This window comes from Euleptes europaea, chromosome 11 (assembly GCF_029931775.1).
Source record: "Euleptes europaea isolate rEulEur1 chromosome 11, rEulEur1.hap1, whole genome shotgun sequence".
In the NCBI taxonomy this organism is placed as follows: domain Eukaryota; kingdom Metazoa; phylum Chordata; class Lepidosauria; order Squamata; family Sphaerodactylidae; genus Euleptes; species Euleptes europaea.
The window spans coordinates 43,242,700-43,259,665 of NC_079322.1; the positions used below are offsets into that span (position 1 = coordinate 43,242,700).

General features: G+C 41.4%; 1 protein-coding gene across 1 annotated transcript in view; it reads left to right on the top strand.

Annotated features, from left to right (window-relative positions):
- RAPGEF5 (Rap guanine nucleotide exchange factor 5) overlaps nucleotides 1-16,764 on the top strand; it is a 141,698-nt gene extending 124,934 nt beyond the window's left edge. Inside the window, exons 21-26 of the mRNA XM_056857527.1 lie at nucleotides 1,979-2,069; nucleotides 4,501-4,551; nucleotides 4,893-4,980; nucleotides 9,965-10,029; nucleotides 15,458-15,512; nucleotides 16,509-16,764. Of these exons, the coding sequence (XP_056713505.1) occupies nucleotides 1,979-2,069; nucleotides 4,501-4,551; nucleotides 4,893-4,980; nucleotides 9,965-10,029; nucleotides 15,458-15,512; nucleotides 16,509-16,627 (469 nt within the window). The 3' untranslated portion in view covers nucleotides 16,628-16,764. The remainder of the gene's footprint in view (nucleotides 1-1,978; nucleotides 2,070-4,500; nucleotides 4,552-4,892; nucleotides 4,981-9,964; nucleotides 10,030-15,457; nucleotides 15,513-16,508) is intronic.
- The last annotated feature ends 202 nt before the right edge of the window (nucleotides 16,765-16,966 follow it).

The window sequence follows — 16,966 nt, forward strand, 5'->3', positions numbered from 1 at the left end:
TAACTTGTAGGTAACTGTAGTGTATATGTGTAAGGTCCTTTCTGCATGTTCAGTTTCTAATGCAATACAATATGTAGTTGTTACTCATTTGATGCATGGAATCCAGATGCATTTGTTTATGGTAGTGCTGCTTGTGGAGAGATTTTGCATTTTCCAGGAATACAAAGTACATGTTTTTGCTGCTGGAAAACTGAGATTCTTCTACCAGACAGCACTACTATTACCTATGCAATTGCTATATAGAATGTGATCAGCATGCACATCACATGCCCCTATGGGATAGTGCTTGTAATGTGAATGTGGTCAGTAATATACAGTTACTATTCAGTGGAAATAAATAGGGTGAATGTTAAGTAAATTTTCTAGTAACAAACTGCATAATAGACTAGTGGATGCAGAAAAAGATGTAAGAATTATAGGGATATGTGCAAGAAACACTCTGAGATATTTAAATTAGATAAATTCAAAAATGAGCAAATAAGGAATTTTAATTCTAAAGTAAAGTAATAGGAACAAGGGTGGTTATTGCTGACATTGTCTTTGTTCACAATAGGGGAATTAAGCAGTAGGGAGAAATATACCACAATTTCCAATAAATATGATGTTTCTATGATTATGTGCAATATAGTTATTTTAACTTAAAAGCTAGACTGCAACTGTGTAAATATGACAAATTTCAACTTTCAGCTCAAGTTTTAACTAGTGCTGAGGAATTGGGGGGATCACACATTTTGTGAACATTAAACCCCTTGAAAAGCACCACCCAATTTAGCTGTTGGTGGACAACTGGAAAATCATAAAAATGTTCAGGGGTTTTAATAGATTTAAAACATACAAGCTTTTAAGAACACATCAGGTTTAAAATACAGGGCTGAAAAAGGGCACAAGCAGTTTTTTTCAATAAAATAAAATGGAATAAGACAGAGCAAATCAGGGGAACATTGACTGTTAACTACCGTATATACTCGCGTATAAGCCGAGTTTTTCAGCCCCAAAAATGGGCTGAAAAAGCCGGCCTCGGCTTATACGCGGGTCAATACGGGGGAGGGAGGGAGGAGGGAGGGGGGAAACTTACCGCCGCCGCCGGGCCCGTGCCGCTTCCTGCCGCCGGGTGCGGGCTGGGGCAGCCTCCTGCAGCTGCAGGATGGCTGCCCCGGCCCCCCCGGCCCCCGCCGCCATTTTTTTCGGGCGGGAGGGGCCTTGGGCAGCCATCCTGCGGCTGCAGGAAGGCTGCCCCGGCCCTTCCCGCCCCCCCGCCATTTTTCCCGGGTGGGAGGGGCCTTGGGCAGCCTCCTGCAGCCGCAGGATGGCTGCCCCGGCCCTTCCCGCCCCCGCTGCCATTTTTTTCGGGCGGGAGGGGCCTTGGGCAGCCTCCTGCAGCCGCAGGAAGGCTGCTCCGGGTCCCCCTGGGCCTCGCCGCCGCTTCCTCCCGCCGGGAGCGGCCTGGGCAGACTCCTGCAGCCGCAGGAAGGCTGCCCAGGCCCCCCCGGGCCGCGCCGCCGCCGGACCCTCGCCGCTGGAGAGCCCTGTCAGGTAAGCCTGCGGGGGGGGGAGGGGTTATAAGCCGACCCTCGGCTTATACGCGGGTGCCTAATTTTTCCCCAATTTTCAGGGAGAAATTAGGCACCTCGGCTTATACGCGGGTCGGCTTATACACGGGTATATACGGGTAGGTGTAAAAAAAATTCTGAACTGTGGAAAATAGAAATTAATTCTACACAGCACTCTATTGAACACCAGTGAAAAGGTGGTCGGGTTTTGATATTAGGGATAAGTTACACTTCTGGCAATAAGAGTGAGGTAGAGAAAGACCTACAAATGATGAGGAAGGGCAAAGAACAGTAGTCTTGAAATTGGCGAAGCATAAAAGACAGCTTTGTTGGTGTAATATGGTAGGAACAGTTAATATAGCATACCTTTCCAAATAATATGATATTTATATAAACAGGAAGTGACACAATTTTTTTCCATGTCATAGCTGCAAAGCCCAAAGAAATCTGAACTCATTCTTTGCCATTGTTATGGGTCTCAACACTGCATCCATCAGCCGACTTTCTCAGACATGGGAGGTAATAAGAGTGTTACATTGATTTTAAAAAAAAAACCTCTTTCAGATGTTTGTTTTGTCACATTGTCTTTTAATTTAAATCAGGAAAGAAAAGTGCAGATGCAGTTAATTGGAGACACAAATCATGCAAAAAGTGCTAAAATTCTCAAAAAAAATGGAATAAGGACAAAGGAAGGTCTCTGAGATTAAACTACTTATGCTGAAAGGGGCTGTGATGTAATCAAATTAATGATATAGGCTGAAGCATAGAATTTGGTTGGCTGTACTTCACATAGTGAGCTTATTTGATTTCTATTGGATTGTTTCTGCTGTGTTGCAAAGTATGGTTGGTGTCAGTGTGAAATGAAACCACGCAATGCGGCCCCAAAATGTATGGTGAGTTTGAATGTTAACCATGGCTTGCCAAGTAGAGCTGGCACAGTTCCCATATAGAGACAGTTTCAAGCAGCCTCCTTATGGCACCAAAACATCAGAAGCAGCTCACTCTGATATTAAATAAGATGTCAGAACATAGTTAAGGGTAACGTGACCAAAGCAAAAAAATTTTTTTTTGCACAATTGACTAAAGCATTTCAAAATGATAGTCTTTCCAGCTGCTCCTTTCTTTAAAGAGACCCATCACTGATGTATATGACTGAATGAAAGGAAGCATTGTTAATTAACAGTCACAGTTCCCACAACCTGGTATGGTTATACAATCATGGGTAGTATTTGGGTAGTGTTAAGCTGAGGAAATGAGGCAGGACTCCTGTTAAGTAAGAGGTTGCTTGTGCAGTGAAGAAGAGGACAACATTTTTCAAGATTGTTGTGAATTTCATTCTTTAGATTTGTCATCATGTTTAAATTTTACTCATATATTGATCAAATTCACATGGAAGACAAACGGATAAAAACAAGAGACTTCAATCCTAAGGACAACAGCAACTCCTTCAGTGGAATGGCATTTCTGTTTGTGGAGGAAAAGATGGTGATTTTTACCTGCCCCCTCTGCAGACTACCTCTCCCCTCACACTGTTGCTGGGGATCCAGTGACCCACAGCAGCACAATAGGGAACACGGAAAACTGCAGTGGGAGGGGGAGGCAGGACAGTTTCCTTCCTCAAGCATGGCTGTCCTTGCACTGCTTAGAATCCAAGCCAGAATTATTATGCAAAATTAATTAAGTACCAGTGAATAGCCCTACATGCACTTCATGCATATTCTGTGTGGAAGGCTAGTGCTGCTTCCTAGTGCTGCTGCTTCCATAGCATCTGTTACTTTATAGAGTAGACTTACTATGGAAGGCTTAACCTAAGTCTGATTGGTTTGATAGAAGGATAATATAAATCACAGTATCTGAAGAGAAATGTTTTCCTAGACATTTTTATGAAAAGGAGTATTGAGTGTTTAACTTTGGGGCAGGGATTGTTTTGGTGGAATTAAGAAAAGAAGCATTTATGGCTATGAATCCAGGAATTAATTTGTCCCAGTCCCTCTTCAAATAAGGCACAAGCCAGTGATTGGCCAGCTGAATAGTAGCTGTGCAAATGGGAAGGCATATTGAAAGGAGCTATATAAGCAAGCCTCGCCCCTCTGCTGTGGGGGAGTATTGCACTGTCCAGGCAATATTCCATGAGAGGCAATTATCTTTTCCTCAAGATAACAAATATTTTTCTGGCTTGGAGCACTGTGTGGAATAGTGTTGTATTAGTGTCATACCCCATTACTGTCTTTGACATCGCTGTTACGAGCAGCACATTCCCTCCCGAGTTTAAAACCTGGCGAACACCAAATAATTACTATATTTCTGCAGCAATGCCCCCCTGCCTTTTGGTAGTATGTGATTGCATTTCTACCATATGAAAGCATATCCCCTTCTGTTTTTAAAAAAGTCAACAGGTCTTCACCCTTCCTTTCCATGCAGCAGTTATCCTCTGTGCGCCAAAAGTAATAGTGCTACAGGTAGTGAACTAGGGCTAACCCTAGTATGGTGCTAAAGATGCTTCTTTCAATTAACCATCAAGAAAAATATTGTCGAAGGCTTTCACGGTCAGAGTTCATTGGTTCTTGTAGGTTATCCAGGCTGTGTGACCGTGGTCTTGGTATTTTCTTTCCTGACGTTTCGCCAGCAGCTGTGGCAGGCATCTTCAGAGGAGTAACACTGAAGGACAGAAAAATCTTTTTAAAACACGAGGTAGACTGAGAAATCACTGAATAAAGTGAACACAGATGTTAGGAAGCAATTATCTTAAAATAATCATGTATCTCGAAAGGCAAGGTGGCATTATTCATAATGGGGAATTGTAGTAGTAAGAAAGAAGTGACTAACAGAGAAAGTGGTCTCTTGATATATTTTTTGTTAGACATACCACATATGTGGAAGACTGTTGCTGGAAAAATGTTTTTTTTTTTTTTGCTTACGTGAATACTTTTGATTTCCCCCTGTATCATAGAGAATTCCTGGAAAATTTAAGAAGCTCTTCACTGAACTTGAAAGTTTGACAGTAAGTATAACACTTTCTGTAGAAAAGACTTGCTTTTTCCTAATTGTGTTATCACATAATGGAAACAATGCCATTTTAGAGCTGAGATTTCCTATCCTCAGCTTTTTAGCAGACTTTATACATCTTACAAGGGGCATGGTAGTTGCATACATATTTGAACATATCTTGGTTCATTTAGTAAGTCTTCTTTATGAAACCTTTATCTGTCTCATATTTCAAGGAAACCTTCCATATCTAAGACATGTTGAGCTCAGGGGCATGAAATGGATTTCATATCGTTCTTTTAAAAAGCATATTGATTTTTCTTCTTTCCTTTCATTACAACCAAATTGTTTTTGTAGGATCCTTCCCTGAATCACAAAGCCTACAGGGATACATTCAAGAAAATGAAGTCTCCAAAAATCCCCTTCATGCCTTTACTCCTTAAAGGTAATATTGTATATTTTGAGCTCTTTTATCCATGTAATACGCCTTCCATAGACTTTATAAGTTACTGACAAAATGTGCAGTGATATTTTTAAGCTTATAAGTAGCATTCAACAAATATTTGGACCAGTAATGTGTCCTTATTGAAAATGTATGAACTACATACTTATTATAGATGGCCTCTCTTCTTGATCTTTTTATTGGCTATGAGCTGGCAAATGAATAGTCAGTAAAGATACTTCTTGAAAGCTTTAGCTGAAGGCTCTTGGGCTGGGAATTAGAAGTGGTTACTTTGATCAATATCTGTTATTCCCCCCTAGTAAATATTCATTTCCCCCTATGTTTATGTATTTCACACCATGTTTCCCAATAATTGTGATATGTCACTGTTAATAACATATGGATTTAAAAACAGTTACTGCCCCACTATATGTACTGTATTGTCCGATATTTTAATTCTGTCAAGGGAATTCCTCTGTTGTGCTGTTGTAACCTATGTTCTCTTTGGTTTTGCATAATTGATGCAATCTTCTTGTGTTGGAAGTTATTTACTATAAATAATAGCTCAAACAGTGACCAGTAATACGAATACCAAATTCCCAATAAGATGCCTTGCTCTAGATTGTGTTAGTGATTTTGTATCCCTGTAGGCTAAGTATCCTGTAGGCTAAGTATAATGGATATAGTTCACACATGGGTGCATCTTTAAGAGAGCACATAACAGTGTTCAATATTACTGTCAAGCACTCCAGTTCTCTTGATCATTCCATCCTACTATATGATTGATAGCTGGCCTTTGTTTCCAACTTCCCTAACTTTGTGTTAAGACATATCTTTTAAATTGTCTGTTTATCTCAGTGAAAGTTGAATAGGACAACCATTATGTATCATCCACTTAATTTCCTTCATGGAATTGTAAACTAGATATCTTTTTCTACATTACTGTATTTATGAAACTGGAAAATCTCTCTGTCTCTCTCATTTCATAGCCTCCTTTGGAAAGATGCGTATGTAACAGATTTGTAGGATGAGTCAGTATCCATTGCCATAGGTACCTATTTTTGTAGGCAAGGAATTGCAGCCTGGACCATTTGTTTTTAAAAACTTGGTATAATAGGATTAATTCACTATATTTTGTAAAATATAAAAGACATCAATGGCTTCTTTATTGCAAAAGCTTAGTCTTAGTACATAATCTATTAAAGGACTCTGCTGTGCCCCCATATTTAATGCTGTAGAAAGCCAAACCCTGGTTAAGAGGCTGCATTCCCCAGGTCCTGTCCAGCAAACTAGTCATACCACTGCCACAGTTCCCAGTTTAGGAATAGGGTGCCAAGAGTTGTGACTCATCAAAGGAGTTACGGCACTAGTGGTATTGGTGGTGATACAGCAGTTGATCCATGTGGACTCTGGGCTCTAGGTACAACTATACCTATACCTAGGTACAACTATACCTATTGCTTTGGCGAAGCATACCAGAGTGGTGATAGCATAGCCTCAAACAATGCAGCATGGTTTGTGTGAATGTATGGTTCATAACCAATTGTAGTACAAAGCTGAATAGTTTCATTGGGTTGAATAGTATGCCAATGATGGAGAACAAAAAGCCCCCAAAACTAATTTATAAAGGCCCAGAAGAATAAACATATTTTCACTTCATGCCTAAAATTAAAAAAAAGGGTGCCAGGTCAATAGCAGTCAGGTGGGAGTTCCATAACCAAAGTGCCACCTCATAAAAGGCCCTGTCCCTCACGACCATGCATCTTACCTCAGAAATTTGGGGAAAAGAACAGGACCTACAACAGAAATCTCAGTGTTCAAGCAGGTTCATGTAGGAGGAAATGGTCCTTATAGTATGTTTACATGGTTGTCTTTATCTGTAATCCACAAATAGCATTGAATTATGGGTGTAAGCACAATGCTTACATGATTAGTGTGGAAGGCATCTTGTGTCCAGGAGGGTTTTTCTTGGCACTCAGGTTCCCCTGAGTTTGTGGGCTGGATGGAGTGAATGGTTGGCTGTCCAGATCCAGAGAGAGGAGCGGGAGGGGAAGGATAGAGATTCTATAACTATTTATTATACTATAAAGCAAAATGAAAAGAAACATACATAGCAGTACACATGAGTAACTAATTATGCATAATATAATGTTAATAATTTGGCATGTAGCCCAGAGTAAAGAGATACATTAGTTTACATACCCTTTTGTGTCCATAGGAAAGATAACTAATGTCAATCAAAAAAAAAAGTATCCAGGCTGGGGGGAGTACACATGTCACATGAGAATTATGCCCCTTGCCCTATCTCAAAGAACATCGGGCACCTGCCAGCTCACCATCAAGGATAATCTCTGATACCAGTGTCTTTTGGATGTTTAGACTTTGAGGATGGTACAACTAGACTCTGGAATGTCCGAATTAATCTGACCTAGAGGGCAGCTCCAAGTCATAGCATTCTTGTATCTCACAACAATATATTTGCAAAGGATTATGGGAAGGGGAACCAAAGATGAAAATCCAAAGGGAGACAAAAAGGCCTGGTATCAATACCTTAGACAACTAGAAAGAAGGGCAGAACGAAAACATCAGTGTGTCATTTGGGCTTGATCCACAGTTCAGTAGTCGTGGTTTGGCTCATCAAGGAAAAGGGAGGAGAATTAACACATTTAAGTAAAAGTAAGGCATGTAGGAATTAGTGAACATTTGAAATAACCCTTCTATTAAGGGGGGGGGGAGTAATGTGCCAGAAAGACCCCTTTTAAGGTTATTGAATTTCTATACTAATCCTTGTTGTTTCACAGACACTGCTTTTGGATATCTGGCGGATATTTTCAAATATTTAATAAAACACTGTTTCGCTTTTACATCGTAGCTCAGATGTAATTTTCTGCTCCACTGAATTTATCTAGACTCATACGTTTTGGCAGCAAAGCAAATTTCTTTTCTTCTTGCATTCTTCCCCTGCCCTCCCAAAGGTTTCCCCTGAAGTCTTTAAAGAACATGTGAAAAGAATAACTCTTCAGTCTTCAGCAGTTTACTTTATTAACAATGACAGTAACAATTTCACCTCCTTTTCGATTTAGTGATGGGGCAGGCAAGGCAGTGCAGTGGGAGTATATATGTGATGTTGCACCTGGGTTCCAGCAGTAGAGGGTGGAGGGAGAGCAAAACAGTATGGGAAGAATTGAACTACAGCGTGCCTGTTTGGCTGTGGCAAGCCCTGAATGAGGTTTAAAGGAAAAACATTTGAGGGGCACCTTTGCAGTGCCGTATATTATGGCACAGGTTAAATTGCCAGGGCAAATAACTGGAGGGATATTCAGAGAGGAGGGTGACAATTGGTAGACTTATTGACAGCCCCTTTACTACCTTCCCATCATTCTTTCACCTTTCAGGTAGGCAACTGGAGGCTTGGGTGATATTTTACAAGTTTGATTTTTGTCGTGATGCGCTAGTTCCGTGTTGGCGAACCTATGGCACGGGTGCCACTTCCGGCACGCGTAGCCCTTTCTGCCGGCACGCACTGTTCCTCCAAGCCGCTGGCCTTTCTGGCTCTGCCCCACCCCGGATGGGGGAGGCTGTAGCCCAGGGGTGGGGAACCTCCGACATCATTGGCTGTGGCCCCCGGACTCTCCCACAGAAGCTGCTGCCATTGCTGCCGCTGGAGCGTGCGCGGCCAGCCAGGCGGGTGGGAGAGCGGGGAACAGAAGCCGAGCGCTCACACTCGGCATGGCCGGCGGCTTCTCCGGCACCCTCTGGGCCTGTGCGGGCAGAGGGGCATGGCTGGTCGGTGGGTGCGAAGGAGGCGCCCTCTGCCCCACCCTGCTTGCCTCTCACAAGCCTGCCGCCGAGCCCCACCGAGTGGCAAATCCAAGGCAAAACCTCCCATGCATAAATGGCCTCTTTCTTTTTCTGTCTCCCTCTGCCTTTTCTTTCTCTCCCTTGCTCCATTTCTTTCTCCCTTTCTCTCTCTTTTTCTTTCTTTCTCTCCCTCCCTTCCTTCCCTTTCCCCCTCCCTTCCCTTCTTTCCTTCCTTCCTTCCTTCTTTCCCTCCAGCGGCTTCTCCAGCACCCTCTGGGTCTGTGCGGGCGGAGGGGCGTGTAGTCCTATTCCACTTTGAAATGCCCACAAGCTATCCTCCAAACACCTTTCCATTTGTCTTGATATGTAGAGAGAAAACACTAAGGAACTAGTTGCCAATCTCCAGGTACTAGCTGGAGATCTGCTATTACAGGTGATCTCCAACCAATAGAGATCAGTTCCCCTGGAAAAAATTGCCACTTTGGCAATTGGACTCTATGGCACTGAAGTCCTTCCCCAAACCCCGCCCTCCTCAGGCGCCACCCCAAAAACCTCCCACTCATGGCGAAGAGGAACTTGGCAACCCTAGCCTCTCCCTCTGGGGGTGGTATTCAGGTTAAATTGCCGCATTGGCACTCGGCGATAAATAAGTGGGTTTTTGGTTGCAGTTTGGGCACTCGGTCTCTAAAAGGTTTGCCATCACTGCGCTAGTTATTCATCTCTATCCTACTTCATTGGAAACCTGTTAGTCAGAGTTCTATAGTCTTTGTAGCTTGTTCATTATTGATGCAAAAGCAGAAGTGGGATACTTAAAACACATGCTCCAAATGGGGAGATTGACTTTGCAGCAAAGCTTCCCCTAACAAGGCTATCCTATTTCTTGCTTGGTTTTAATCAAGAGAGGCTATGTTTCAGTGGGTGGAGAATGGAAGGACCCATCTTTCAAAGACTTAAAAAAACACACCCTAGAGGTTTTTAGTTTACAAACAGTGGATTTCAAGAGGAAATGGGTAGGAAGTGACGCAGTAATGTAAATGTCAGGTCACTTTCAGGATTTTAAAAAACCTTCTGTTTTAGAAACACAAATGGTATAACATGAAACGATATTCACCAAAATATTTTAATACAGTCACCATGTGGTGTTGCTGAGCATAACAACTGAACAATGTTTTGTTTTGTTTTTTAGATGTAACATTTATACATGAAGGAAATAAAACTTTTCTGGATAACCTTGTTAACTTTGAGAAGCTGGTAGGTAATATTTCCCTTTATTAAATTTGGCTATTGCTGTTTTATCTCTCATCGTCTTTTCTTTACGCAGTTGTATTATTCTTTCTCTTGTATAACATGGGTGTCTTTAGAAGCAAATACATTCCTCATTTTATTCAGCTCAATATTCAGCAGTAGAATGATTTCTTTTAACCAAATATTCAGGCTTTTGTCTGTCATCCATTTTACTGTCTTAATATCAGTTTTTACTATTGGATTCTAATTTCATAGTATATGAGTCTGCAAAAAAAGAAATCAGAGGATGGACATGGAGGACTTTTCCCCATAGTTCTGAAACAATATATACCTAGCCATATTTATAAATGTTCTCTGTAAGTAGGGTTGCCAACCTCCAGGTAGTAGCTGGGGATCTCCTGCTATTACAAATGATCGCCATCTGATAGAGATCAGTTCACCTGGAGAAAATGGACGCTTTCCAGCTGGACTCTATGGCATTGAAGTCCCTCCCCTCTTAAAACCCTGCCCTCCTCAGGCTCCACTCCCGAAGTCTCCAGATATTTCCCAACCCAGAGCTGGCAACCCTATCTGTGAGTAAGCGATAGTAGAATCATTAATTTATTAACTCAGAACAATTTAGGTGAGCTTTTTTAAATTACCTGCAAAAATATGCACATACATTTAATAAATTCTATGGGTGTTGAGCATGTTAGTCTGATGGAAGCAAGATAACAAGGTGTCTTGGAAGGAGGAGGAGGAGTTGGTTTTTATATACCAACTTTCCCATCCACTTAAGGGACACTCAAACCGGCTTACAATCACCTTCCCTTCCCCTCCCCACAACAGACACCCTGTGAGGTAGGTGGGGCTGAGAGAGCTCTAACAGAGCTGTGACTTGCCCAAGGTCACCAAGCTGGCTTCGTGTGTAAGAGTGGGGAAACCAACCCAATTCTCCAAATTAGCATCCACCGCTCATGTGAAGGAGTTGGGAATCAAACCCAGTTGATCAGATCAGAGACCACCTCTGTCCCTCTGTCCTGAAAACTTATGCTACAATAAATCAATTAGTCTTTAAAGTGTCATAAGCCTTTCTTGCCCCACATTGACTTACGTACGACCACGTTAGCATGCTTTGAGTCGCTGTTTGATTTATTAAGCACTGTTAGAGGTATATCACATGTAAATTAAAACGGCCTTAAATGCACGCAGCATTCCTTATATACTCTATTGTTGTTTTGGTGTTTCTGCTCACATATTACATCTGCAAAATACTTTGTCAATTTTACTGCCATTGGCAACTAAGAAATGGATCTGCTTGGTTGGTGGTGGGCGAGGGGAAAATAATATCATATTAAAATACAAGTTCTGCCAGTAAGCAGAGGCTCGGTCATGTTCTTGCAGGGAATGGGTTAAAGAAAGAGCTGAGCAAGGAAAACTAAAGTGAAATGACCCTCATTGAAACCTGTGCTTCTGAATGCCCCAAGCCTGGGTAATTATCCCTCTGCATTGTTTATTGGGGTTGGACTGTATCAGGAGTTGATATGGATGAGAACTGCATCCCTGCAGTCTGTCCACAGGCTATAAAAGGGAAGAGGCTTAACGTCACTTGAAGATTGTATTCAGTCACAACTGGCACCTGTTCTGTTAGGTAGTGATGCATGGTGTCACCCATGAGTGTCAAGTGAGAGGCCTTTGTAAGAGGTCTTGAGAGCTTTAGCACTCAAACCTATCCTGCTTGTAGAAAAAATTAGGTGCCCTGTTCCTTGGGGTGTGGTGAAGAGCAGCAGTAATTGACCTGCATCAGCCTCCTGACTCATTCTGTTCTTCTTTTAATTACCTAGTAAATGGGTTGGGCACTACTATAAATCAAGTCTATGCCGTATAGTTGCCAAACTATTTGTCTGTTTGAAAGTTTAATTCAGTAATTGTAGCCTATTTCTGCCTCAGCTTGCACCCTGTTGTTGCCCACTGTCACTGCAATGCCCTTGTTGATGAATTCATCAGTTTTACTAACTGAAAAGAGGGTACATGCAAAATTATCAGTTCAAGATTGCTGATAAAATAATTATGATTACATTATTTCATTCCAATAAATGAGGTCAGAAAACAGCCACAGTGTGGAAACTGTAGGACATATCAAAGTCAAATGTTATTAAGCCAGTCAGTATTTAAAGAAAATAGAGGTTAGAATCTAGAAGCCTCGTCTTGACAACAGTAATAGGACGTGTTATATAATTTAGAAGATATAATACATTGGATGCTTCATTAGATGCTTCATTAGAGCCAGCGTGGTATAGTTGTTAAGAGCGGTGGTTTGGAGTTGTGGACTCTAATCTGGAGAACCGGGTTGGTTTCCCAACTCCTACACATGAAGCCAGCTGGGTAACCTTGGGCTAGTCACTTAGAGCTCTCTCAGCCCCACCTACCTCACAAGGTGTCAGTTGTGGGGAGGGGAAGGTAAGCCAGTTTGATTCTTCCTTAAGTGGTAGAGAAAGTTGGCATATAAAAACCAACTCTTCTTCTTGTTCTATATTTATCAATGTGAAAAAATTAATAAAACAGATTATCAGATTTTATGATAAATGAAATACAGATATTTTAAGAGATATTTACTTAATTCTTATTATAATTCTTATGAAGGTGGTAGAACTGTAGTATAATGGAACAGCTCAGGAGGTCACTTTGATAAGGAAATATGATTGTAATCTATTGCACTGTTTAGTGTATGTATCACCTTGTTTTTATTGCATTGTCTTCTACCTTTGTAACCCGCTTTCCGTATCATGTTATGTCAGGCCTTAGACCAGTTTGTTTACGTTGTTTTCCAGTTCTGTAATCCTAATCCTACTACATTGTCTATCACATGTCTCATGCTATTTGATTGAAGGGTTCTTTTATAATCTGTAATCCACCTTGAGTCTCAGTGAGAAAGGTGGGCTATAAATGAAGTAAATAAATAAATATGACAGCATTTGCAAAGGTTGGGGGACATCTGTGCAGAACTATTGTCTGCTGCATTTCACAGAATTTTTCTAATTTTCTAACTCGTGGGGCTATGGAAGGATGACCTACATTACATTATACTAAGCAAAATGTATTCTAATTTCAGTAAGCAGTCCTGCTTATTTGGAGTCCAGTCAGGCTGCTTGTGCTTTTTTTGTGTGTGTGTGATGCCATGTACTCATAGTTAATTGTAGACAGGTTGCTTCACATTAGTTGGTGTACTCAGTTTAATAGTGTTTTGTTCCAACTGATTGTGTCCTCTGCTTAGATTCAAACTGTGAGCAAATAATAATTGCAGCAATACCTTATAGACTGTCCCTCAGCTAGCATCAATCAATGTAGTTTCATGGATCTGTGCCAGTTAAAAGCATCCTAAAACCAGATTTTACATGTGGAAAGAAATTGGAAAGATTTTCTCTCCTTTCCTCCCTCTCTTTCCTTTAAAATATTTACGTAACAGAAAAGGGTAGTGCATGTGAACAGAATATTAGGTCAGGATATGTGACAAACCCACCCCAGTTTTCTCAAATGGATACTCATGATTAATTTGAGTTCTTGGCTAGTGATCCTGAAGCTCAAAAAGGAAATGTTGCTTCTTGTTATAGCATGGTGCAAATATGATAATACAGTGTTATGGTAATGTGACTCCACGGGATATTGACTGTAGACTCATGAATCACATCATAGTTAGTTTTATTCTTTCACAACTAGGCTGCCAGATCTTGCTAGAAGAAAAGACATCGTGCAGCTTACAGTTTTTACTTTCCTTTATAAAAATTGTGTAATCTGTTATAATCAAAGGGGAAAGCAGGCTCCCCTCTTAAGGGAGGCACACAAGTATCTGATAGTAAAGGTGAGAGATCCCCCTGTCTTATTGGCCAGAAAGCTGAGTGAACGTGATTGTAGTTGTGATGACTGTGAGTGATGGCATGCATACACATCTATACATGTTTGCCAACATACTGCACTGATCAGTTATTCTGAAGGCTAACAAAGTTATAGCCAGTACACCAAGCACTAGAGGAAATCTGTATGAAGTTAATAAATAAAGCAAATTGGCATATCTGTATATCTGATTCTCAACATGGCCAAATCTGTGGATACTTAAATCTAGAGACAGGAACCATGAACAGACAAGACAGATCTTTCTACAAACCTGAGAAATTCTCCAGGTTTGCAGAAAAATCTTAAATCTTAAAACAACAACAACTGGGGTGTGTGTGTGTTAAAACCCCCAAAATAATAGAAGCAGTTCTTGCTAGTCCTGAACCACTGTACGGTTCTGAAGGTTCTGCTTTCTAATCACTGCAAATCTTGCTCCAACCTTCTTCATTTTCTGCAGTTTGTTCAAGTGATGCCCAAATGCTTTCAAACTTAATATTGCAGCCTTAAAGTAAAAAGAATAAAAATTGAAAATCTCAGAATATTTACTTTTGGGCACAATGCCAACTCCTGTACTTGCAGGGTAGAATCATGGAGCTTCAAAATTGACAAAATTATCACGCAAGGACCACATTTTCATATCAGGCAGGGTAGGCTACTCTGCTGTTGGTAGATATCCTCTAGTATTGCCAAAGAAATAGTGAGGAGCCATTTGTCTGTTCAGCCTACCTAGATTCCTCAATTGAATAGTCGCGGCAGTCATCTGCCTTTATGGGTGAGTCTCAGAGAGATACCTAGAGGTTGCTGCTGCCTCTTCAGGAATTCATGAGCTGAAAAGGAGGCAGTAATCGCAGGTTCTGTCAAGTTCCCCTGCCCCCATGGAGGAGTGGGAAGGGAGATACAGTTTTCATACATTTCTGAAAAGCATCCCTACTACTTCACAAGTTAGGAGAATTGTTATACACATCTGGCACATCAGTGTAGTGTAGAATGTCAGACCAGGATCTGGGAGACTAAGGGGAACTGAAACCTGCTAATCTTGGGCCAGTCATTCTCACTCATCCTAATCCTACCTCACAGGGTGGTTATGAGGATAAAATGGAGAAGCAGAGAATAACGTTAGCTCCTTAGAAGCTAGGCAGGATTAAAATGTATTAAATAAAATAAAAGTGTACAAATGCAGTTACTGTGTTGATGTAAGATGACGGTTGGCTTTTTAAAATAAAAATGTGTCCTGCATTTCTATGCAATGGGGACTAGGGCCTCTAGCTTCACACTACTTATGATTTCAGCCCGAAAACAAAAATGATGCTTATGCTCTGGATACATGCAGAATCCAGATGCTTGCCCTTCCTGTAAAAGCAACTGTGAGTTCATGATTGAAGCCTTTGTGACACTTTCCTCCTGTAAGATCTTGTGTTGTGTGATTGCCAAGGATTGGCAAAGGAAAACAGCTTGCTTCCTGCACTAACGCATTTGTACCACTGTGCCACAATGTTCTTATTTTTAAAAGCTTCACTTAGATTAATATTAATATGAATGCTCGTTGTTTGCTTCATTTTCACAGCATATGATTGCAGACACAGTCCGATCACTGAGACATTGCAGGCGCAACCAGTTTGGTGAGTAGATTGCTTGCATGCTTTCCAGCCAAACTGGAACAAGTATAAAATGCCTCCTTCCAGACAGATCTCTTTGACCAGCCTTATGGCCAAATAAACTTCTTCTTTTACTCAAAGCAACAGAGTCTTGTGGCACCTTAAAGACTAATATTTATAGTGACATAGGTTTTCATGGACTAGAGAGACACTTCATCAAATGAATGTGTATTGAGCAAATAGAAGCTGGAGGCCTGTGAAGAATCATGGAGGTGCAGGGGAATGATTTTGAAATCCTGTCTTGCCCTTCAGAGAGCAGATAAAGGGGGAGAAGTCAGCCTGCTTGAGGCTCCAAGGATTTATAGAATCCTGAAAGTTACTTGCAGTCTGAAATGTACAATTAATTTTACCTCTTAGTAGTCCTTAAAGCCAGCGTGGTGTAGTGGTTAAGAGTGGTGGTTTGGAGTGGTGGAGAACCGGGATTGACTCCCCACTCCTCCACATGAGTGGCGGAGACTAATCTGGTGAACTGGATTTGTTTCCTCACTCGTACACATGAAGCCAGCTGGGTGACCTTGGGCTAGTCACTCTCTCTCAGCCCCACCTACCTCACAGGATGTCTGTTGTGGGGAGGGGCAGGGAAGGTGATTGTAAGCGGGTTTGATTCTCCCTTACATGGTAGAGAAAGTCAGCATATAAAAACCAACTCTTCTTCTCTTTCTTGTTCCCAGTGCATTTAGCTGCTCAGGTCACTTAAGCTAATTTATGTATTTGAACTTCCTTCTCTAGGTTAGAGGCCGCATGAAAGCGGGTATGGGGAAGCCAATAGCTACAGGCCCAGGCAAGGTCAGAAGTTACCATCTTTAGCCACATCTACAATTCATTAGCACAGAAATAAAATTAGCTAGAAATCAAACTTTAATGGTTTGGGAGTGTCAAAGGCCTGAGTTCAGAAAAAAGCAAAGAAGAAAATTGCAGACTTAACTTCTATTATTTATTTTTCTCTTGTCTAATCATTAGGAAGCGAAGTGGCCCCAAAAGAGCACGTGGAGCTGAAGTCCTATGTCCATCATTTGCACATCATAGACAACCAGCAGATGTTGTTTGAGCTTTCTCATCGGATAGAGCCTCGTGTGTGAGTTCACACAAGCTGCAGTACTTTCAATTAAGTGAATGTTTATGCCAAGCAAGTTGCTTCCCTGGGAGAGAGAGATGCTTACTGAGTTTTATCAGTAGCTGATGCCACAACGTATGCAGGAATCTGATGCAAAGTGAAAAGAGGAGCGGTTCGCATCAGCCTTCCAAGGATGAAGAAAATGTCTGTTCCATTCAACTGCAGAGCGGGGAAGAGAGGAACCACATTCTCCTCATTCAACACTTGAGTTTCCTTAAAAACAATGATGGTCCAGAGTACCTTTCAAACCATATCCTGTCAGTGTTACATTGGGAGAAAACATTTGTACCAGCATGAAGGAAGC